The 23402-nt window shown below is 42.9% G+C and overlaps 1 protein-coding gene across 1 annotated transcript; it reads right to left on the reverse strand.

Annotated features, from left to right (window-relative positions):
* Nucleotides 1–1707: 1707 nt before the first annotated feature.
* On the reverse strand, nt 1708–22892 carry slc6a4b (solute carrier family 6 member 4b). The gene is made up of 13 exons (XM_021621020.2): nt 22619–22892; nt 19665–19799; nt 19103–19322; nt 18590–18728; nt 18103–18237; nt 8037–8140; nt 6812–6939; nt 6503–6615; nt 6237–6368; nt 5904–6003; nt 5585–5685; nt 4102–4269; nt 1708–3892 (listed from the first exon to the last, which is right to left on the reverse strand). Exons 1-13 carry the CDS (start codon nt 22839–22841, stop codon nt 3809–3811), a joined length of 1782 nt encoding a protein of 593 aa, XP_021476695.1. The 5' UTR covers nt 22842–22892; the 3' UTR covers nt 1708–3808.
* Nucleotides 22893–23402: the final 510 nt, after the last annotated feature.

Genomic DNA, 23402 nt, shown 5'->3' on the forward strand with positions numbered 1-23402 from the left:
ATTCTATAGCCTACTAAACATCTGTTAAAGAAAGAAAACAACTCAGTTATCATAGATCATGTAAGTGTGGGCTTCCATCATTACATTCCCGACATTGATTAATGTCAACGAACCAATGGGGTGAGGTCATAAAGGTCAAGATGCAGACCTTGGGGTTGCAGACTCTAACCTAATAACGCGAATGACTGATGTATTTGGATTTGACCACTTCATCTGTTGCAACAAGCAAAGCAGATGTACCATTACAAACACTCTTTTCTGCTCTTAATGATGAGCCCCAGAAGTGTAATGTGTTCTGGAGAGTGTCTCTACCACATAGGGCAGGAAATGAAATTGGAGGCTTCCTGGCCCCATAAGTCATCCACTGCAACAAGGAACCTGTCGGAAACAGTAAAGAAGCACTCCGGAACTAGACTTCTCCACCAGTGCAGCCATGCTGCGTGATTTTGTGGCAGGGGTAAGATATTGTTCAGAGACAAACGAGTGGCTGAGTTGATGTTATATTTTGCAAGGACCTGGGAGATTGTGGCAATTATACATTATGCTCTCTCTCTCTCTCTCCCTCTCTCTCTCTCTCTCTCTCTGTGTGTTGTTCACTGTTGCTTTCGAGGTTTGACCGATGATGAGAAGGCATGCACTCAGGCTCTGGACTAGATGATCCATTTGCAAGCAATCACTCTGTTTTTGTTTTTAATGTTGTTATTTTTCTATATTTGGAACATGAACTTAGATCCGAGGTTAACATTGTATCTCTTTTCTTCCCTAAAAACCAGATGGTCCATCTACTCTGTACTTGCGCTTCATATTGATTGACAGCCTTGAAATGAAACTTGATAGATTACATATCGGGTAGCCTAGAGGTTGGAGAGGCTGGTTGCTAGTTCAGATCTCAAGAGTGATTTCCCTGATCTTAAAATGACAAGAGACAAAGTATGCTCCTTGTGTGTCTGATTTTAGTCTGACATTGTGTCAAGCTGTGTAGATCCTCTGGTTACAGTGTGGCCCTTACATTTCTCTGGTGTTTCTTCATCGCACAGTGAAGTTTGCCGAGCTGTTCATTTCTGATGGTAAAAGAGCAGCCATTGAGCCAGCGCTCCTTTCATGTGTCTCCTCTGCAGGTCTGTTTGAGAGACAACTCCACCGCAATGGCCCACACAAAGGAGCTTTGATGTGTGTCACTCAGCTTCCCTCTGTAGAAATACCCAAATGAGCAATTGTCTAATCCCATTGATATTCTCTTCTTCTCATACCAGAGGTCCTTGACGTGATCAAGCCTTGCTTAGCAGAGTTGTGTGGGGGGACTATGGGTTGTGTGTGTGTGTGTGGGGGGGGGGGGGGGGGGGGGGTTCTGTTTAATAAAACATTTCATTAAAACCATTTGAAGCGATTCTATTACCTTGCATTTTGATCGTTTCTGGATATTGCAAATCAGGCTGTTAATTAGAATCTCTCATTGAGGTCTACAGCGACAGCTACCACAATGACATGAGAGGGGCAGCTATCAGTAATGGACATCCCTGCTTCGGGGCACATGTTTGGCTCTGCGCGTTTCTTTACATTTACTGTTTCAGTCAAGTTGAACAGCAGCAAGCAATCAAATCAGTGGCAAATATGGTTAGTTGAAATGTGGCACGTTAAGATGGTTTTGTTCTATTCTATTCTAAAAATGAATAGTTAGCTCAAGAAGGACAAAGACATAAGGGTGTAATACACACGTTTATATATTCAGTATCTTTTTAAACTTCTCATTACATGTATACGAGAAAGTTGCCGTCACATCCTACAAATACAGGGACCTGCTTCCTTTTTTTTGTTACTTAGAAAGGTAAGACTGAAATCACAAAACATTCCAAATATTATATAGCATATTTAAAACGACTCGTCAAATTATTCTCTGGAGATAAGTGAAACAAAAGTTGAGCGTAAATGGAAACGTGTTACAATCCCTGATAGGCTTTGATTTGGGATTGAGTAACAGTTCAAAGAGTCTTATCACATCGAGAAAATAAAACCTTGTTTTTTGTTTGTCTGGAGAGGCATAATATCAATACAGAGTTTATAATGCTTTGACGTAGCTACAATATTTAGGCAGATTTAAGGCAGAATACACCCCCGGAGGTTGTTTATCCCAACAACAAACACTTAGGAGAAAATAAGTTAACAATTTATTTTGTAGTCCCATTGTAACTGGAATATACCAAGAAACTGCTAAAAACGGGAACCAACCAATAATGTATATAAACCCTGGATTGCTGACGCTATGTATTGGCCATTGAGAGGCTTTGAAGCCACCGGTCGGCCATATTGGTACTCCCCAGTAGGAGCAGTCCTCCATAGGAATGAATGGAATTCTACAGTATTTAAATTAAATGTTTAACTGACAAAATTACATGTATTTATGTACTTTTTGTTGTAGTGGGGACAGTAACTAAAAATGATACTTTCAGGGAAATGTATGAATTTAAAAAAACTTTATGTTTAGCTCACATAATATAATTTAAAAGAATGCATTAAGGTGGGTAATAGAATAAATGTTGCAAAAACGAATGTAGACATTGGGAAATGCATTTCTATAGCTTTTAGAATATTATTTTCTCAATGGTGGTGGAGTGCCAAGATGGAGGCACAGTGGCTTCAACACAGCGCCCACAATTAGACATCTAGTGTATATCTAAATAATTGGTACCAACTGGTTCAAAAACAATTGGTAAACACCCAGGATACCAATTACGTAACAATAATTATGTAATTACCATTTTACCTTCATTTCCAAGAAAATTACAAGTAAATAGCGGACTATGAAATAAAGAATAACCTAAAAGGTAAGACTTTTAGCAGCGTATTTGGTCTCATCCGCTACCTGCATTCTTTGAGGTAATCCTTTTAACTTGCATGTTGGTGAGGAACTATTGTCGGTTAAAATCTGTTCAAAAAAAAAACCTTTAAGACATCAACCATTCGTCAGCCACACAGTGTAAATTGTTACTTATCACACAGAACAAATGACATTATCTGCTATACTTTGTATGAAACCCAGTTATTAATAAAGGGGTTTCTGGTTATTGATCTTATCTTCAACACACAAGATACTTTTCTTAAAAAATCTCCACTGCATGTAATGTTTTGGGATTGTAATGAGACAATTTCCAAAGCTGATTGTCACTGTGGTTGCTTAAAAGGGTACATCATAAAAATAAAATTAAAACATGCAAGGGTAATTTAATGTGACTGGGTCATGTTTTTAACTGTTAATAATGTAGCAGGAAGAAGTAAGGGTGGCAGGTAACCTAGTGGTGAGAGCATTGGGCCACTAACCGAAAGGTTGCTGGATTAAATCCCCGAGCTGAGAAGGTAAACATCTGTTTTTCTGCCCCTGAACAAGGCAGTTAACCCACTGTTCCCTGGTAGGCCGTCATTGTAAATAAGAATTTGTTCTTAACTGACTTGCCAGGTTAAATAAATAAACAAGTAATTGGTGAGAAGTGCCTTACAGCCTTATCTTAATAGCTGCAGAAGTCTGTCTTGTGATCAGACCTACATTTTTCTGTCCAAAATAAACTGTATACTGACAGTATTTGAAGGACGCGTTCACACTGAATATTAATTCATATGAAATGCTTTCTCTTTACATTAAAGTCCCCTCTTGCAGACAATTTGTGTTTATTGTACTTACTGAGCAAAAAAAAAAAAAAAATGATTTGTTGAACACTCCATGAGATTGATCTGTATCTGCTGAGTTGGTTCTCATTCAGGAGCCTATTGGTAGAACGTTATGTGCCTGGCTGGGTTCTTGGCAACGTAGGTGCTTCTATGGAACAGGACTCATGTTGAGGGAGTCTGTGTGGATCTCTGGCATGATGGTCCTCTCAGGTCTCAGACAAACGGCTAGGCGCTGGGAACAACAACAGGTAGAGACCAGGGATGGAGTAACAAGAGATTGCAACACGTGTGTGTGATTAATTAAACCATTTGCCATACACTCATCACATATTGAAATATATTAACTATGCGCTTCTTTTTTTAGGACAATAAGTGACACTGACCACACACTACACATCCATTTCTTGTCAATAGTCAACACAGTACATGAGTCCATCAGACCTGTTTCAGTGATCCGGGGGTCCACACCAGCTTGTAGACCATATAGATAGGGATCCACATGAAGGAGGAGGCCCCGATGACGTAGCCCACCGTGATGCTCCAGTCTGGGTACTTGTAGTCAAAGAGTTGGAGGGGGGGTGGCTTAAGCAGGGAGCTCACTATTATATACTGTGAAAGGAGAGAGACAAGTCTCAAAGGTCATGCTCCTATTTTTCTCAATTAGAATTCGCATATGTGACAATGGCATTTAGACGCCTGTGTGCCTCAACAACAACAACAAAAGCAGAAAAGCCATTTCGATACATAAAAAGGTATATCTTTATTTTCACGAGATTATCACAGACCGACGAGGGAGATGAGAGCAGAAACAATTTAGCCCGTACAATAAAAGGGGGGATAATAAAGAAGTTAGCTTGGGGGAAAATGTCAGCTCTTTCAGCAGCGGGAGGCTAAGAGAGATTAAAGGAGACGTATGCAAAGTGGAGGCAGGGATATTACGTTATGCAGGTGAATAAAGTTGACATTTAGGATTGTGGAATATGAACAGGAGGAAAAAAAGGATGAGACATTGAGGCTGGAGGGAGCTGGGTGTCCTTTACTTGCAGACTGAAGAATGGAAGGTGGAGGAGGGTTCTATGCTGGGGGGAAAAAAATGGTTGGAAAACTCTTCACTTAAAGTCTGCACGTATAATGCATTACGGTGTTATTATAATACATTGTAATACTTGTCATGAACCTTCACGACCCTCTTACAATGTCTTATAATCATATCACAATGAGCCTGATTAAATAACAGCCATTTTGAGTCAGTTGAAATGTTGAAACGTAGAGACAAGTGGCATTTTACAAACTGTATATTAAGCCACTATAAAGGATGATACATGCTTATTACCAGGTACAACGCGTTATACCTGCAGGATTTAAGCAAAATATTACCATACAATCTCTAGCAAAGTCCTAATGAAATGTTAGCACATCTGATCCTACACGGACCATCCACCCATGTCATTTAACCTGCCGTTACCAGAAAGGGCCAATAAGGAGGATTTGAAGTTTGCGATATACGAGAGTTTTACAAAAAACTGTGGCAACTTTCATTACACACACCTGCTCCCCATCGTTATGCACACCTGGACTTCATCATTACCTTGGTCTTCAGGCAGTATTGGTTCTGTTCGCGTTCTGTACGGTTCTCCTGTTTTGTTTATCTGCTTATTCTCATTACTAAACTCACCTTCCGCACCTGCTTCCTGACTCCTAGCGCATACGTTACAGAAACTCCGTGACAGGGTGCTGTAGGCCAATCAGATTGAGTCACCTGATTTGCGTCAGATTAGTGAACTAGTGGATGACGAACACTGTTAAATCAGTTTTAATTGTCCAGAATGAGGGTATGATAACAAAGCTTCCTGTTAGGTGGATTCGACAATATATTCCGTCATTTCAAATCTTATTGGTTGGTTTCCCCTCCGGCTCTGCTTACCGCTAGAAATGCAGGACTGATGGCCACCCAGCACACCTTCCAGAATAATCCAGGAGAATAGCCTAACATGGATTTAATGTCATTGCTGAATCTCGTGATACCTGGAAGCAATACAAATTGAAAAGAGAGCATTCAACAACACTATGATAAGAACTATTATCAAAACAGTTTCTTGTCATGTGAAACCTGTCAATATAATGTAGGAGTCAGTAGGATGCATACTACAAGAAAAAATAAATGATGATTTCTGTCTCATGCAAGACTACTGGGAGTATAGGAAGCGTGAGATGTAACATCACCATTAAATCACCATTCTTACCATAGAACCAGGAAACGGCAATGGCCTCAAGAAAACCAACTGCAATGATGGAGGAACCCACCCCAAACTCCTCCAGCAGTTTCACCACATAGGCACCGCCCTGAGAGAAACACATGCCTGTCACTTATGTGGTAAAAGGTTCCTTCTGGACAAGTTGATCAAACTAATATAGATTGTAGATTGTAGATTGTAATTCTTTGATTAATCCTGTGCTATCTTATTATGACTACTGTTGCATCAGGAGCTTCCAGATCCCTCATGTGCCCTTTTTTTGTTTACTGTTGAAAAGTTTGTGTCTTCAAAGTGCTACATTCTTATTTACATGTTACCTACATTGGTAAGGGTGCTGAGGGAGCCCAAAAAGCACACAACAACCAAGCCCAGAACAAACAGCTCCCGTCTGTTCGCCAGGTAACCAGGGTATTCATCCATCACAGCAGTAATGATAGCCTCCAGTCCTCCAAACTGAGACAGAGACGAGAGAGGGCCATGTCAATGAGTGTGATTACATCACTTAGTTCAGAGATAATCTGATACATCCAAGTTATAGGCAAGTCTCCCTCTTTTGATGAGACACTTCAACCCAAGTTCTGTCATACCGTGCTGTCGAGCCCAAGCGTGATCATCATCACGAAGAAGATGATGGCGAAGAATGTTGACCCTGTCATGTTGGCTATGGCTTCTGGATAGGTGATGAAGAGTAGGCTTGGACCTGGGGATGAGGTGTTCGGGGGTAAATCCCATTTTGATAACAATCTAAAGGCTACAATTTCCTACTGTTGCACTAGATATAGAAATACATTCCTGTTGAACATGTTCAGACAGTTACTTAATAAAACAGACAAATACACTTAAAACAGGTATTCGGGAAAAAAATTTATTTATCTAGAAGAGTTTTGGCCACTGACCCTTGTCTCTGGCTACATCCTCCACATTCACATTTCTCTTCTCTGCCATGTACCCCAGCACAGTGAAGATCACAAAACCAGACATGAAGCTGGTCAGGCAGTTCACCAGGCTGGTCACTATGGCGTCACTACGGCATCACAACATAGAGACAAACACGGTGCCTGTCTGATCATCTCAAGTATAGTAATTCATTCGTATATATCTTTCTCTGGTTTGGTTGGGAACAGTGGTTACATCTGGATTTTGTAAATGGAGCAACTGTCCCCAACATGGATCACCTTTGTAAGACATTTTCGTTCACTTGCTAGCAAGCAAACACAAACAGTGAGTGGACCATTGAGATATACACTCATCTAAATGCCAATTCTATTTATATGTCGTGGGCATTCACTTTGTTTAATTAGGATAACCCTGTCAGCAAGAGTAAGTCCATTCAGACTCTGTGTGATTCATCAAGTTCTCTGAGAAGCAGCAGTGCCACTGTTTCCTCACGTGTGTCACTGATACTGTACTAATGACATTAACCACGCACGTGACAGCCGTCTCACAGGGAGCACACAATTCAATTTCTTCAGGAGAGCCCCCGTGATCCTTTCATCTCCCACCACGCTGGATTCACCACTCCCTTCTCATAATTGTAATCACATTGTCTTAAAGAGTTGCTGTGGGACATCCGTTTGAGCTCATCTATTCAACACATCCTAAATAAATCCCCTTGATTGGCCGGCGTTTCCTCCTCCTCGACGACACAGGGCTGATGCGAGTAAAAGTGAGGGCCATGGTTATGGGTTGCCGGAGACGCATGTTTTTGTCACTGGATATCAATGCCTGACGGCCTTTTTTGAGAGCGATTGGAAGCGCTACCGTAGAGATCCAGCCATGCTCTACACCACTGGTGTAGGGGACATTCAGGAGGAGCAGCCTCCTCTTCCATCCTGGACACACGTACCTCCTCTGAGTCATTCTAGTTTGAACTTTTTACTTGTTTGGAAGTGATCGATATGGTTGACAGGTTTTTTTTTATTTTTTATAACCCTTCTTTAACCTGTCTCGTCCCCTTCCAGTACAATGATCGAAGGGGATTTAACAGGTGACATCAATAAGGGATTATAGCTTTCACCCGGATTCACCTGGTCAGTCTATGTCATGGAAAGTGAATGTCATGTTTTGTACACTCAGTGTATATTTATTATTATTTAAGGGAGTTTTAGTATCAGCTCTTACCGATAACAGTTGTTTGTGAACGGGTTGTAGCTGGAGAGGGCAAGGAGCACCCCAAAGCCTGGCCCCAAGGAGAAGAAGATCTGAGCCGCAGCGTCTACCCACACCTACAAAAACACATGGATATGAATTACACACAAAACGACCGAACCTGAGGGATTTACCTGCAATCTCAGAATATCAGATTCAGTGCTTTGACTTGTACAGCATCCCTGTATATCTCAACAGTGTAAAGACCTGTGTCAAGCTACTGAAGCCTAACTGTTCCTGTCTGTCACCCAGCCAGTGTGTCTGTCTAGCTTTCACAATCCTCTGCTATTGCGGAGCTTTAGATGTAATGCTAATTCATTTCTTATGTTCAAATATCTCTGTTGGACTGCTGATTCCCTCCAAGCATCCAAATCCTATCATATCATATCTGTGCACAGTGTTTCTTGTTTGATACAAATGCATATAATAAGTGACAGGTAACACTTGAAATTAAAGTCTGCACATGTAATAATGTATTACTAGTTAGTGTGCTTGCTGAAGGCAAGACCACTCTAGATTTCTTACATGTTCATAACTTTTTTTCCACTCACTCTAGCACTTAAACCACATAAGTTATTAACACTAAACCAACTTTAGAATGTGCAGACAGACCATCTTCAGGTTGCCTGAGAAAATATCTTTGATACTATTTATAGTTTTTGTACTACAACCATATTTGCATAAAACTCAATGTAAGTCATGGCCGTAAACTTGAATTAAAAAAACTTTAAAAACCTGACATCCCTTTATTTCAGTTTTTAAGCTATCAACACAAAACCAACGTTGAGATGTTCCGACTGACCCTACTTAGATTGTTTGCATTCAGATTTTTTATACTATGTATACTTTTTTAAACTATAACAATTTCATGTACATACTACCTAAATTGGCCCGACCAACTAGTGCTCCCGCACATTGGCTATCTGCATTGTGTCCCACCACCCGAAAGCCCCTCCTTTTACGCTTCTGCTACTCTCTGTTACTGTGCGTGAATGAGGACCCAAAAGCGAATTAACGTAAACAGAGCTTCTTTAATAACAAAACATAGGTAGGCTCAGATGGACCGGCAGATTCCGACAGGACAGGACAAGGTTGCAGCAAACATGACGATAGTCTGGTTCAGGCATGAATAACACAAACAAGAATCCGACAAAGACAGGAACAAAAACAGAGAGAGATATAGAGGACTAATCAGAGGGAAAAAGGGAACAGGTGGGAAAAGGGGTGACGAGGTAGTTAGGAGGAGACAAGGAACAGCTGGGGGAAAGAGGGGGAGAAAAGGTAACCTAATAACGACCAGCAGAGGGAGACAGGGTGAAGGGAAAGGACAGAAACAAGACACAACATGACAATACATGACAGTACCCCCCCACTCACCGAGCGCCTCCTGGTGCACTCGAGGAGGAAACCTGGCGGCAACGGAGGAAATCATCGATCAGCGCACGGTCTAGCACGTCCCGAGAGGGAACCCAACTCCTCTCCTCAGGACCGTACCCCTCCCAATCTACTAGGTACTGATGACCACGGCCCCGAGGACGCATGTCCAAAATCCTACGGACCCTGTAGATGGGTGCGCCCTCGACAAGGATGGGGGGGGGGGGGGAAGACGAGCGGGGGCGCGAAGAACGGGCTTGACACAGGAGACATGGAAGACCAGGTGGACGCGACGAAGATATCGCGGAAGAAGAAGACGCACTGCGACAGGATTAATGATCTGAGAAATACGGAAAGGACCAATGAACCGCGGGGTCAACTTGCGAGAAGCGGTCTTGAGGGGAAGGTTCTGAGTGGAGAGCCAAACTCTCTGACCGCGACAATATCTAGGACTCTTAGTTCTACGCTTATTAGCAGCTCTCACAGTCTGCGCCCTATAACGGCAAAGTGCAGACCTGACCCTCTTCCAGGTGCGCTCGCAACGTTGGACAAAAGCCTGAGCGGAGGGGACGCTGGACTCGGCGAACTGAGATGAGAACAGCGGAGGCTGGTACCCGAGGCTACTCTGAAAAGGAGATAGCCCGGTCGCAGACGAAGGAAGCGAGTTGTGGGCGTATTCTGCCCAGGGGAGCTGTTCTGACCAAGACGCAGGGTTGCGAAAAGAAAGACTGCGTAAGATGCGACCAATAGTCTGATTGGCCCGTTCTGCTTGACCGTTAGACTGGGGGTGAAAGCCGGAAGAGAGACTGACGGAAGCCCCAATCAAACGGCAAAACTCCCTCCAAAACTGAGACGTGAATTGCGGACCTCTGTCCGAAACGACGTCTGACGGAAGGCCATGAATTCTGAAAACATTCTCGATGATGATTTGTGCCGTCTCTTTAGCAGAAGGAAGCTTAGCAAGGGGAATAAAATGAGCCGCCTTAGAGAACCTGTCGACAACCGTAAGAATAACAGTCTTCCCCGCTGACGAAGGCAGTCCGGTGACAAAATCTAAGGCGATGTGAGACCACGGTCGAGAGGGAATGGGAAGCGGCCTGAGACGGCCGGCAGGAGGGGAGTTACCGGACTTAGTCTGCGCGCAGACCGAACAAGCAGCCACGAAGCGACGCGTGTCATGCTCCCGGGTGGGCCACCAAAAACGCTGGCGAATGGAAGCAAGCGTACCCCGAACGCCAGGGTGACCGGCTAACTTGGCAGAGTGAGCCCACTGAAGAACGGCCAGACGAGTAGGAACGGGAACGAAAAGAAGGTTCCTAGGACAAGCGCGCGGCGACGGAGTTTGAGTGAGTGCTTGCTTTACCTGCCTCTCAATTCCCCAGACAGTCAACCCGACAACACGCCCCTCAGGGAGAATCCCCTCGGGGTCAGTGGAGGCTACTGAAGAACTGAAGAGACGAGATAAAGCATCAGGCTTGGTGTTCTTAGAGCCCGGACGATAAGAAATCACGAACTCGAAACGAGCGAAAAACAGCGCCCAGCGCGCCTGACGCGCATTAAGTCGTTTGGCAGAACGGATGTACTCAAGGTTCCTATGGTCAGTCCAAACGACAAAAGGAACGTTCGCCCCCTCCAACCACTGTCGCCATTCGCCTAGGGCTAAGCGGATGGCGAGCAGTTCGCGGTTTCCCACATCATAGTTACGTTCCGACGGCGACAGGCGATGAGAAAAATACGCGCAAGGGTGGACCTTGTCGTCAGAGAGGGAGCGCTGAGAAAGAATGGCTCCCACGCCCACCTCTGACGCGTCAACCTCGACAACGAACTGTCTAGTGACGTCAGGTGTAACAAGGATAGGTGCGGATGTAAAACGATTCTTGAGGAGATCAAAAGCTCCCTGGGCGGAAACGGACCACTTAAAGCACGTCTTGACAGAAGTAAGGGCTGTGAGAGGAGCTGCCACCTGACCGAAATTACGGATGAAACGACGATAGAAGTTCGCGAAGCCGAGAAAGCGCTGCAGCTCGACGCGTGACTTAGGGACGGGCCAATCAATGACAGCTTGGACCTTAGCGGGATCCATCTTAATGCCTTCAGCGGAAATAACAGAACCGAGAAATGTGACGGAGGAGGCGTGAAAAGAGCACTTCTCAGCCTTCACAAAAAGACAATTCTCTAAAAGGCGCTGGAGGACACGTCGAACGTGCTGAACATGAATCTGGAGTGACGGTGAAAAAATCAGGATATCGTCAAGGTAAACGAAAACAAAGATGTTCAGCATGTCTCTCAGGACATCATTGACTAATGCCTGAAAGACAGCTGGAGCGTTAGCGAGGCCGAAAGGAAGAACACGGTATTCAAAGTGCCCTAACGGAGTGTTAAACGCCGTCTTCCACTCGTCCCCCTCCCTGATGCGCACGAGATGGTAAGCGTTACGAAGGTCCAACTTAGTGAAAAACCTGGCTCCCTGCAGGATCTCGAAGGCTGAAGACATAAGAGGAAGCGGATAACGATTCTTCACTGTTATGTCATTCAGCCCTCGATAATCTATGCAGGGGCGCAGGGACCCGTCCTTCTTCTTAACAAAAAAAAACCCCGCTCCGGCGGGAGAGGAGGAGGGGACTATGGTACAGGCGGCAAGAGCTACAGACAAATAATCTTCGAGAGCCTTACGTTCGGGAGCCGACAGAGAGTATAGTCTACCCCGGGGGGGAGTGGTTCCCGGAAGGAGATCAATACTACAATCATACGACCGGCACCCCTGTCAAATCACCAGGCTCCTCCTGTGAAGAAGAGACAGAGGAAACAGGAGGGATAGCAGACATTAAACATTTCACATGACAAGAGACGTTCCAGGAGAGGATAGAATTACTAGACCAATTAATGGAAGGATTATGACAAACTAGCCAGGGATGGCCCAAAACAACAGGTGTAAAAGGTGAACGAAAAATTAAAAAAGAAATGGTTTCGCTATGATTACCAGAAACAGTGAGGGTTAAAGGTAGCGTCTCACGCTGAATCCTGGGGAGAGGACTACCATCCAGGGCGAACAAGGCCGTGGACTCCCTTAACTGTCTGAGAGGAATGTCATGTTCCCGAGCCCAGGTCTCGTCCATAAAACAGCCCTCCGCCCCAGAGTCTATTAAGGCACTGCAGGAAGCTGACGAACCGGTCCAGCGTAGATGGACCGACAAGGTAGTGCAGGATCTTGAAGGAGAGACAGGAGTAGTAGCGCTCACCAGTAGCCCTCCGCTTACTGATGAGCTCTGGCTTTTACTGGACATGAAGTGACAAAATGACCAGCAGAACCGCAATAGAGACAGAGGCGGTTGGTGATTCTCCGTTCCCTCTCCTTAGTCGAGATGCGGATACCTCCCAGCTGCATAGGCTCAGCACCCGAGCCGGTAGAGGAAGATGGTAGTGATGCGGAGAGGGGGGCAACGGAGAACGCGAGCTCCTTTCCACGAGCTCGGTGACGAAGATCAACCCGTCGCTCAATGCGAATAGCGAGTTCAATCAAGGAATCCACGCTGGAAGGAACCTCCCGGGAGAGAATCTCATCCTTTACCTCTGCGCGGAGACCCTCCAGAAAACGAGCGAGCAAAGCCGGCTCGTTCCAGCCACTGGAGACAGCAAGAGTGCGAAACTCAATAGAGTAGTCTGTTATGGATCGATTACCTTGACATAGGGAAGACAGGACCCTGGAAGCCTCCTCCCCAAAAACAGATCGATCAAAAACCCGTATCATCTCCTCCTTAAAGTCCTGATACTGGTTAGTACACTCAGCCCTTGCCTCCCAGATTGCCGTGCCCCACTCACGAGCCCGTCCAGTAAGGAGAGATATGACGTAGGCGACACGAGCAGTGCTCCTGGAGTAAGTGTTGGGCTGGAGAGAAAACACAATATCACACTGGGTGAGGAACGAGCGGCATTCAGTGGGCTCCCCAGAGTAACACGGCGGGTTATTGATTCTGGGCTCCGGAGATTCGAAAGCCCTGGAAGTGGCCGGTGGATCGAGGCGGAGATGGTGAACCTGTTCTGTGAGGTTGGAGACTTGGGTGGCCAGGGTCTCAACGGCATGTCGAGCAGCAGACAATTCCTGCTCGTGTCTGCCTAGCATCGCTCCCTGGATCTCGACGGCTGAGTGGAGAGGATCCGAAGTCGCTGGGTCCATTCTTGGTCGGATTCTTCTGTTACGGTGCGTGAATGAGGACCCAAAAGCGAATTAACGTAAACAGAGCTTCTTTAATAACAAAACATAGGTAGGCTCAGATGGACCGGCAGATTCCGACAGGACAGGACAAGGTTGCAGCAAACATGACGATAGTCTGGTTCAGGCATGAATAACACAAACAAGAATCCGACAAAGACAGGAACAAAAAGAGAGAGATATAGAGGACTAATCAGAGGGAAAAAGGGAACAGGTGGGAAAAGGGGTGACGAGGTAGTTAGGAGGAGACAAGGAACAGCTGGGGGAAAGAGGGGGAGAAAAGGTAACTTAATAACGACCAGCAGAGGGAGACAGGGTGAAGGGAAAGGACAGAAACAAGACACAACATGACAATACATGACACTCTCTGTTCATCATATATGCACAGTCACTTTAACGATACCTACATGTACATACTACCTCAATCAGCCTGACTAACAGGTGCATGTAGCCTCGCTACTCTTTTTTCAAATGTCTTTTTACTGTTGTTTTATTTCTTTACTTACCTACACACACACATACCTTCTCTTTTTTATCCGCACCATTGGTTAGAGCCTGTAAGTAAGCATTTCACTGTAAGGTCTATTGGGCGCACGTGACAAATAAACTTTGATTTGATTTGAAGTGGGCAATGTTTACATTAGCCTCAATGGCTACCATGAGAGGTAGATTTTCACAGTGCCGCTGCTTTCTAACAATTCAATCTAGAAGCTCCAAACCAACTTTAGCATGACGGAAACACTTCATAGATTCAAGCATTCTTTCATTCTTCTATAATTTAATCAGTTTACATTTCCTTAAATGTGCATATTAGAGCAAACACCGCCACTCTGTAACCGTATAAACAAGTGGTTTCCAAAAATGTTTGGTTACTGTACCACCAAACTGAATTCTGGGGAACATTTGTCTGTGGTACTTCTCTTGAACCGTTTAAGCTATCAATTCCAAACCAATGCTGAAATATGCAGACTGACTCAACATATTTTGCTTTCATACAGGTTTGTGATACTATTTATACTTTTGAACTATAACCATTTAAAATGTGCATAAATTAACATGAGTTTAAACGACAACCATTGGAATACAGAGGTACCTAGACATTCAAAATGGTCCTGCTCCTTGGCCTAAAAAGCTACAGCACCAACTTTAACATTCAGGCTCTCCTGATTTCAAATTCTCTTAAACATGTATGCATTATAATCATTTGAGTTAGCACTAATTAGCATACCACTTAATGGTTTCAATGACAACCATAAGAGCACTGTGGTAGACATTATACACGCTACTGTTCTTAAATCATTTCAGCTGCAAACATTAAAACAACTTTAACATGTTCAAACGTTATAAATTATAACAATTTAAATTAGCCAACATTTGCATAAAATAACCCACCAGCAGTAATAGTAACTCTTGAACCGTTCAAGCTAGAGAAACCAAACCAACTTTTACAGGTTCAGACTACCCTGTCTTATCAACCTTAAGTATTTCAAGACAAGCTAGCAAGCACACACATTTTCTTTGGGAAATTTACTTTTCTAGCTATTTCCATGTGCCTTTATAATGTCTACACACATTTGGCTCTTTTGTCAGGATATTAAGACATCATAAAGGGGTCATTCATGCTGATGTCAAATTTTGCAACGCATTGCACATCATAATGCATTATCCGTGCAGCGTAAGCACAAATTATAGGGTGTTCATTGAATAGCCAAAATGGTCATATTTTCCAATGGATTACTGTGACCTGTCGTGTCCAATGACATTTCTGCTAAATGATAGCCTCATACAAATCCTATTTCACAGCTGTACTGAGAGAGATCTGAAGAGAAGCACGCACTTGTAAAGAGAGAAGGAGGACGAAAGAGAGAGAGAGAGAGAGTGCATGTGTGCGTGCGTGAGAGAGAATGGGTGTGGGGGGGGGGGGGCTTTGTTAATGGAAAAAATCTAAACCAACTACGCATCTCATTATCACGTGGCTTATTTATGCATCTCATCTCATCCATATTCCCTTGAACCAAAGCGCTCACTCATACTGAGCCAACAACACAGCACTGGACCGTCAGAGAGTAGAACGCAAGAAAGCAAAGTTAAAGGACACTATGGTAGAGGAACTTTCCACGGGCTGGCAGAAAGTGTATGTTTACAGTTTTCAGGGATTCAGTATTTTCAACCTAACTTCCGTTTCCCCTGAAAAACAGATGTGGGGACTCTGCTCAGGCATCTTTTAACACCTTCTATGTTATGGTAGAGGTAGACTCAGGCTGTTCCCCAATATACTGGTTGCAATGACATCAGGCTGACATCTTTTGTGATGTCATGGTCAGGTTGTTTGAACAGCTTTATAGCCACCAGAAAAAATACCTCCCCATAACCAGAACACCAGTGTACAGATGCATTATTCAACCTCGGACAACATTTTCTCAGGAAGACCAATTCCCCATTCAACCACTGGTGAAATCCCTTCACAACGATCTGTGTTTCTAATACACAATTAAATGAAACACATAATACCCCTTGCTAATCAGTAAACTCTTAGGTATGTCGTGGTGGACTGTCATTGCAATTGCTTCACAGTAACCTGGTAAAATGATGTTTATAGTGTGGCTAGCCACTAAAAGGCTCTGAATTCACTGTCAGCATGCAGTCTGACAGTGAGAGCTATATCCACTTTTGGAGATAACTCGTGCTCTCAAATCATATCCTGATGTCGGCAAAATATGTATTCATAACATTGCTAACTTAGCTAGTTAATATACATTCTGAGAAAACAAGCAAGAGACACGCCTGGTGCCCAAATTGATGACATTAGTCAGGCAGCGAGAGTCGAGTGGAGACAAACGGATTCAGTTCAGTCAGTCGAGCCCTTCCTGTTGAGCCCTTCCCAGCTAGCTAGTTTATGCTTGTGGCTAGAAACTTCAGAGAGAATTTGAAACTTCTCTGCCAAAGTTGGGACTTGGAAGTGTTCAGAATCATTCCATTTTTATCGGAGTAATAGTATTTTTTTTGCACAAAAATGTAACATTAGATGTTAATGCCGTAGTTGTACATTTTCGGTGAAAATCACTACAATAAATGTGATTTAGCTGTCACACTGGCCTGATACAGGCTACACTATCTAGCACAGGGCTGGGAAATTCCAGTCCTCCAGGGCCTGATTGGTGTCACACTTCTTCTCCATCTCTAGCAAACACAGCTGATTAATCAAATTGCATTCTAAACTGAAGATCATGATTAGGTGATTATTGGAGTCAGGTGTGTTAGCTTGGCTGGGGCAAAACTGTGACATCAACCAGGCCCTCAATAACTGGAATTGCCCACCCCTGATCTAACAGCTACCCTCTCCTTACTGCAGCAAGCGGGAGCGACTGACACTATGCCCCGTGTTGTTGTGTTGTCGGCTTGCAGCGCAAACTCTCCCCATTGAGCAGTGTAGACTGTATCACTGTGACATCCAAATGGTTACTTCCAATAATACAAGTTATTTCTCTTGTAGGCTGCTGTTACACTCTGAATAAAATGATGTTGGATGGAACAAATTGGAGATGGTGACCAATACTACAAGTTATTTCTCAAAATAAACAAAACTTTATTTTACAAGTTTTAACTAGCGCCATACTGCCGTTGTTGCCAGCTAGCCAACATAAACTAGCTGGGAAAGGCTCATCAGGATGACTGACTGAACCGAATCCATTCGTCTCCACACTCAACTCTCAGCGGCGTGTACTGTAATACAGTAACCTCCCAGAAAACAAGTTATATTAAGTGGCTAGCTAGCGTATGCAATGTTTGGTGGTCAATGAGTCATAGTCAGCTAACCAGCTGAGCAAGCAAACAATGTAACAAAAGTATAATTTCACATTCTAAAAATACTCCATCAACAGGCTCTGCATTTCAGGAATCACAGTAGCAAGTACTTCTGGTGCACTGTTAAATTATTTAGCCATTTAAACATTCATTTTTTTAAAGAAAACTCCATTTCTCTCACTGGCTTTCATGCCATTTAATCGTGAGCTTGTCTGAGGTGTCGGACTTTACAACAGTCGTTATCCATTGAAGCACTGCGATTGGTTGTGCAAAATTATGGGGCGGGGCTTAGCGAAAGGTCAAATTGAAATAACAGATGCCACATCCTCTTCATCACCAGGGACATTACATTATTTTGTATAGGATTGACTGTGTTGGATCACTGCTGTGCACTGCCTTTCTTTCACCAATTTTGACACAGGAGAGTGCAAAATGCTGTGCTGTGCTTTGACACACGCAAGAAAAATGACTGCATCTGTACATACAAATAACAACATTATAAACAAATTGTCATTTGAAGCGGTACCAAAAAGATCAGACAACACTGCGAAATTCCTCACCCTATTTTAGTGTTTCCCGCTCCAAACAGACGATCATATGGAATTGATGTGATAATGGACAAGTGTTCTGTGTTTCTTCTCTATAACTCACACTGGTCTCGAAGAGTTTCTCCCATTTTGGCTTTAGGTAGAAGACCACTCCCTTCCATGCACCTGGTAGGGTGGCACCACGGATCAAAAGGATGAAGAGCACCACATAGGGCAAGGTGGCCGTCACCCACACTACCTGGCACGGGAAGGGCAAAGCAGCAGAGAGAGAGAGAGAGAGAGAGAGAGAGAGAGAGAGAGAGAGAGAGAGAGAGAGAGAGAGATGGGGACAAATGAGAAGGTAAGATAAATGGAGATTATAGACAAGTAAATCACACTGGACGTTGCATTGTAATGACCCTAGTACTTGATAAGCCGATTGTGAACATCACCAACTGAAATATTTCTCTGTGGCTAGTGCGTTAGCCTTGGGGTCGGATGACCCGGAACGGTACTAACCACAGCCGTTTTGCCACAATGTACAACAATGATCCGGAAATGATCCCCACACACTGATGCGGTTTCCTGGAAGAGTGGCTGAGACATGCTACCTTCCCTGATGTCTTCACTCCCTTCCAGAGACTGAAGTAAACGATAGTGAAGATGAGAAAGAGGCAGAGCATCAGCTGCCAGCGAACACCCCCCACGTTACGCAGCCCATCGGACTTGTGGATCTCCAGAACATTCCTCCTGTATAGGAAAATACATTAGTACTGTGTTTGGATTTTACTTACCTTTACCTGTAGGCTTACCTACATTGCTAAAACTAATGGTGCCTTGTGGCTCGATATAGATTGATTTTTAGGGCTATATACGAAGCGAGCCATTGAACTCTTTTTGTTTTGATAGAGCACCATTTCTTGTTGTCCATCAGCTTTACATAATCACAGCATGTTTCAGCACTTGTGAGCAAGTGTTTAATTGAAACGTTTAAATGAGAATACAATGAAAATCTATTTTGAAACATTTGAATGCGATGAAACGATGATGTCAAACAATTGACGTGGCTATTCAAGGTCACGGTAACGTATTCCCTGTGCTGTCCGCCACTTACATGGACTTACGTGTAAAATTCCTCAGCAGGTGACCTGGAGTAGTTGTTCCAGGTCACGTTGTCTTTCAGGAAGTAGTTGGTGCAGTTTTCAGTGTTCCAGGCGTTGTCACAGTTAGTCCAGGGCAGGACGCTGGCGAAGGACGAGTAGAAGTAGAAAAGTGCCCAGGCGATGATGGTGTTGTAGTAGAAGGAGACGTACAGCGCGATGACACAGATCGCATACCCAATGCCTGAAACCATGGACAGATGGATCAGTGAGATCAGAGATTAGAGACACGTGCCTCTATGCAACATGATGCCATTTTGAAATGACCAATTACTATGTAGTTATAGGCCTATAGTGTACGTTTCATGTACTGAGGACCGTACAGTACTTTACATCTCAATTGACCCACTTTCCAAATGATTCCATAGTTGCCTTGTTCTTATCAATAAACTGTTGAATTGTCAACAGCAAGTGCCACGTGAACGTGAGAAGAAGATGTGTAGTATGCAAGTAATGTAAAGATGTGCACTGATGTGGGGTCAGTGAGATGTGAGATGGGTTGTTTTGTAAATGATGCTTGTCCTACCTTTGAAGATGGGGCATATGTGTTTCCATATGGATATGGCGCCAGTTCTGTGGAACTGTCCCAGGGCCAGTTCCATGTAAAATAGTGGCACCCCTCCAAAGATGGCCATGACAATGTAGGGGATGAGGAAAGCCCCTGTCCAGAGATGTAAAGAGGGAAAATCACAGGTCGGACTCATGACTATATGGAGATCACATTGTGTTGATGAAGATGCAGGCCTAACCTCGTCCCCAGGCTTTTGCCACTGTACAAGTGTCAGACGTGCAAGACGTGAGATGTATTAGGAAGGTCAGTCACGTGACAAATTGTTACTTTTACTACTTAGTAGTTTAATATGTACGGAAATCTGGTAACACGTTACCTATAGAATCCATTTCATGCATTATGATGAAGTTGTAATGCATTGTAAGACATGCAGTAATAATGCATGTAAAACTTTTAAGTCATGTGTGACCCATTTGTAATGTATTGTAACCATTTCATAATGATCTGGACTAAATAACAGCCAGTTTAAGACAGTTGAAATGCTATGCATAGAGAGACAGAACATATTATTTATAAGCCTTGCTATAACACATTAAAAGGCCCATACAGTATTATCAACTCATAATAAACTGGCGGGGGGGGGGGTGAACATTTTTATTTGGCCTTACTGCTATTAACCCATACACGGAACAACATCCCTTTAAGGGGGTTTTAAACAGGTTATAAAACATCATACCTGGATGCTTTAAGTTAAGTGTTTATCTTTAACGAAGCAATCAGCAGTTGAAACGATAACAAAGTGTAGTCCCAGCCTCTGTTTTGGCAAAAAGCTGAGGGATAGGGGTGGAGACATCTAACCACTCTAAAATGTATAAACACAGCTATGGATGCAAGGACTGACCATTCATGATATCAACATTATAGTTTTAACCACGTTTTGAGGATAAATAGTGTTTATTTACATTTACATTGGAGTAACACATGCTTATATTTTGGGTTATGATGGGGTACAACCGGGGCATTTATAAGTTATTCTTCAAGAATTAATGGGTACATAACATGAATATATAAGTACAAAAATGAATGTAGCAACTGCAGATTGTCCCTTTAAATAAACATTGACTACTTTTTGCACAAATGTATGTGTATTTATGTATTCAATGTTTTGGCGACAGTTTTTTTAATTGACATTAATTACATTCATATCATCCAAAGATTTGAAAAGTCTTTGCTTCTTAATCAGATCATCTGTCAAATGATTGGTACACTCTTAGAAAAAAAGATGCTATCTAGAACCTAAAGGGGTTCTTCGGCTGCCCCTATAGGAGAACCCTTTCAAGAACCATATTTGGTTCTAGGTAGAACCCTTTCCACAGAGGTTTCTACATGGAGGGTAAAAAAAGGTCCTACCTGAAACCAAAAAGGGTTCTCCTGTGGCGATAGACAAAGAACCCTTATGGAACCCTTTTTTTTTAGATTGTAGGGATTTCTGTATATCCCTACACATTTTATAACTTATAACAAATATTTTTTCAGAACAGAAGTTACATGCAAATGGATACATGGTCTTGCCTACTTTTAGACAGTGGTGGAAAAAGTACCCAACTGTCGTATTTGAGTAAAAGTAAAGATACCTTAATAGAAAATGACTCAAGCAAAAGTGAAAGCCATCCAGTAAAATACTACTTGTGTAAAGTCTGAAAGTATTTGGTTTTAAATATACTTAAGTATCAAAAGTACATGTAATTGCTCAAATATACTTAAGTATCGAAAGTAAAAGTAAATGTATAAATAATTTTAAATTCCTTATATTAAGCAAACCAGAAGGCACCATTTTCTTTTTTTTTTTTTCAAATGTACTGATAGCCAGGGGCACACTGCAACATTCAGACATCATTTACAAAGGAGGCGTGTGTGTTTAGTGAGTCCGCCAGATCAGAGGCAGTAGGGATGACCAGGGATGTTCTTTTGATAAGTGTGTGAATTGGACCATTTTCCTGTCCTGCTAAGCACTCAAAATGTAATGACTACTTTTGGGTGTCGTGGAAAATGTATGGAGGAAAAGTATATTATTTTCTTTAGGAACGTAGTGAAGTAAAAGTAAACGTAGTCAAAAATATCAATAGTAAAGTAGAGTACAGATACTCAAAAAACGACTTAAGTAGTACTTTAAAATATTTTTAGTTACGTACTCTACACAACTGCTTTTAGAGAAGCAGTTGTGCCACTGTAAGGTGCATAAAATGACCGTAACAAGTGAAATATTCCCTCTAGTCAAACCGCAAACGGTAGCCTTCTACACGTGAGGTGCAAACACAACGGTAATTACAGATGTAATACAAAACAACAACAAAAACAGTTTTCATGCAACCAAATACAATATTGAGAAACGTTTTAATTCGTTTATAGCCTATAATCTCGATAGGCTAGACATCTTCCACTTTCCATTTCCCATAATACTGATCAGATTAGAGGCAGGCCTATGTTTTGTAGCCTCATTCAGTACCGCGTCTGACATCGTTTGGGACATTTTAAACTAGTCCATTATAGAACGCTGTCTTTTCGAACTCATCTTGGCGGATGAACTTTCCTAATAGTCTAGGTAATAAACAGGAAAACCTATGCTATACATAGTACACTACTTTATTTAATTTTATGCTTAACTAAAATGTTTTACTTCAGTGTGTTTCAGTGAGTTAATTGTAGTGGGTTGCAGGCTCTCGAGCATGTGAAGCTAATTTCAGCACCATGGACAGCAGAAGGTATAGCCTTCCCAATTGCGCGCATGAGAGCCACTATCTTTATCGAATCCTTAATCCAAACATATGCTATATAAAGAATAATACAAAAAAAATGTTATATATCTAATATTAAGAAAGATAAGAAAGATAAGACCACATAAATGTAAGTAAGGTCATAAATTAGCCAACTAATATAGAAAGCAAATAATTAAGAAATTGGACTCTTACCGCCTCCATTTTGGTAACAAATGTATGGAAATCTCCAAACGTTTCCTAAGTCTACCGCGAAGCCAATGACTGATAAAAGAAAATCCATCTTTTTGCTCCATTTGTCTCTTGAGTTCGTCTGTGTGATCACAGGTACCGGCGCTGGGTTGTTGTTGTAACCGGTGTTTGAGGGGCCCTGTGCGCTCAGGCTTCCCGTTGGGGTCGCTGTGTCTTGGCGGGTCATGGTTGGCGGACTATCAAACGCCAGTCTGCCGTCTGAGCAGGTAAGTTTGAAAAAAACTGACAAGCTTCAGAGGCACAGAAGATTCTCATATTATGGGCGATGACAGGTCAGAGTGGGAGGTGTAGGAGGGACTGCACATTGCCTACTTGATAGAGTTGTCAATCACTAGGCTCATGGAGTAGAATTACCTCTGCACACATTAATATCAACAAAATGAGCTCCACTCCAACCTCAACGAGTTTTTGGTTCCCTAAATTTGGCTACAATTGTAGAAACCCTGGCCTCTATTCACGCACATTTTTAGAAACTATGATTTAACAACACCAGCCTACAGCCTTTTCAAGAGATCTACTATTTGGTCTACTATTTGATAAGCGGCTTGGTTGAATTTATGTATTGTTTAGGTTCCCTAAAGCCCAATATCATTATTAGGCTACTGTATGTGTCTTGATGTATCTTGTCAGAATCCATTTTTGAATTCATTTGAGAATTCATTTGAGTATTTAGTATTTAAAGAAGGCTGTGGATCTACATGGTAACTTGCGATGGAGGGGAGGAGGA

This window comes from Oncorhynchus mykiss, chromosome 11 (assembly GCF_013265735.2).
Source record: "Oncorhynchus mykiss isolate Arlee chromosome 11, USDA_OmykA_1.1, whole genome shotgun sequence".
NCBI classification, from domain to species: Eukaryota; Metazoa; Chordata; class Actinopteri; order Salmoniformes; family Salmonidae; genus Oncorhynchus; species Oncorhynchus mykiss.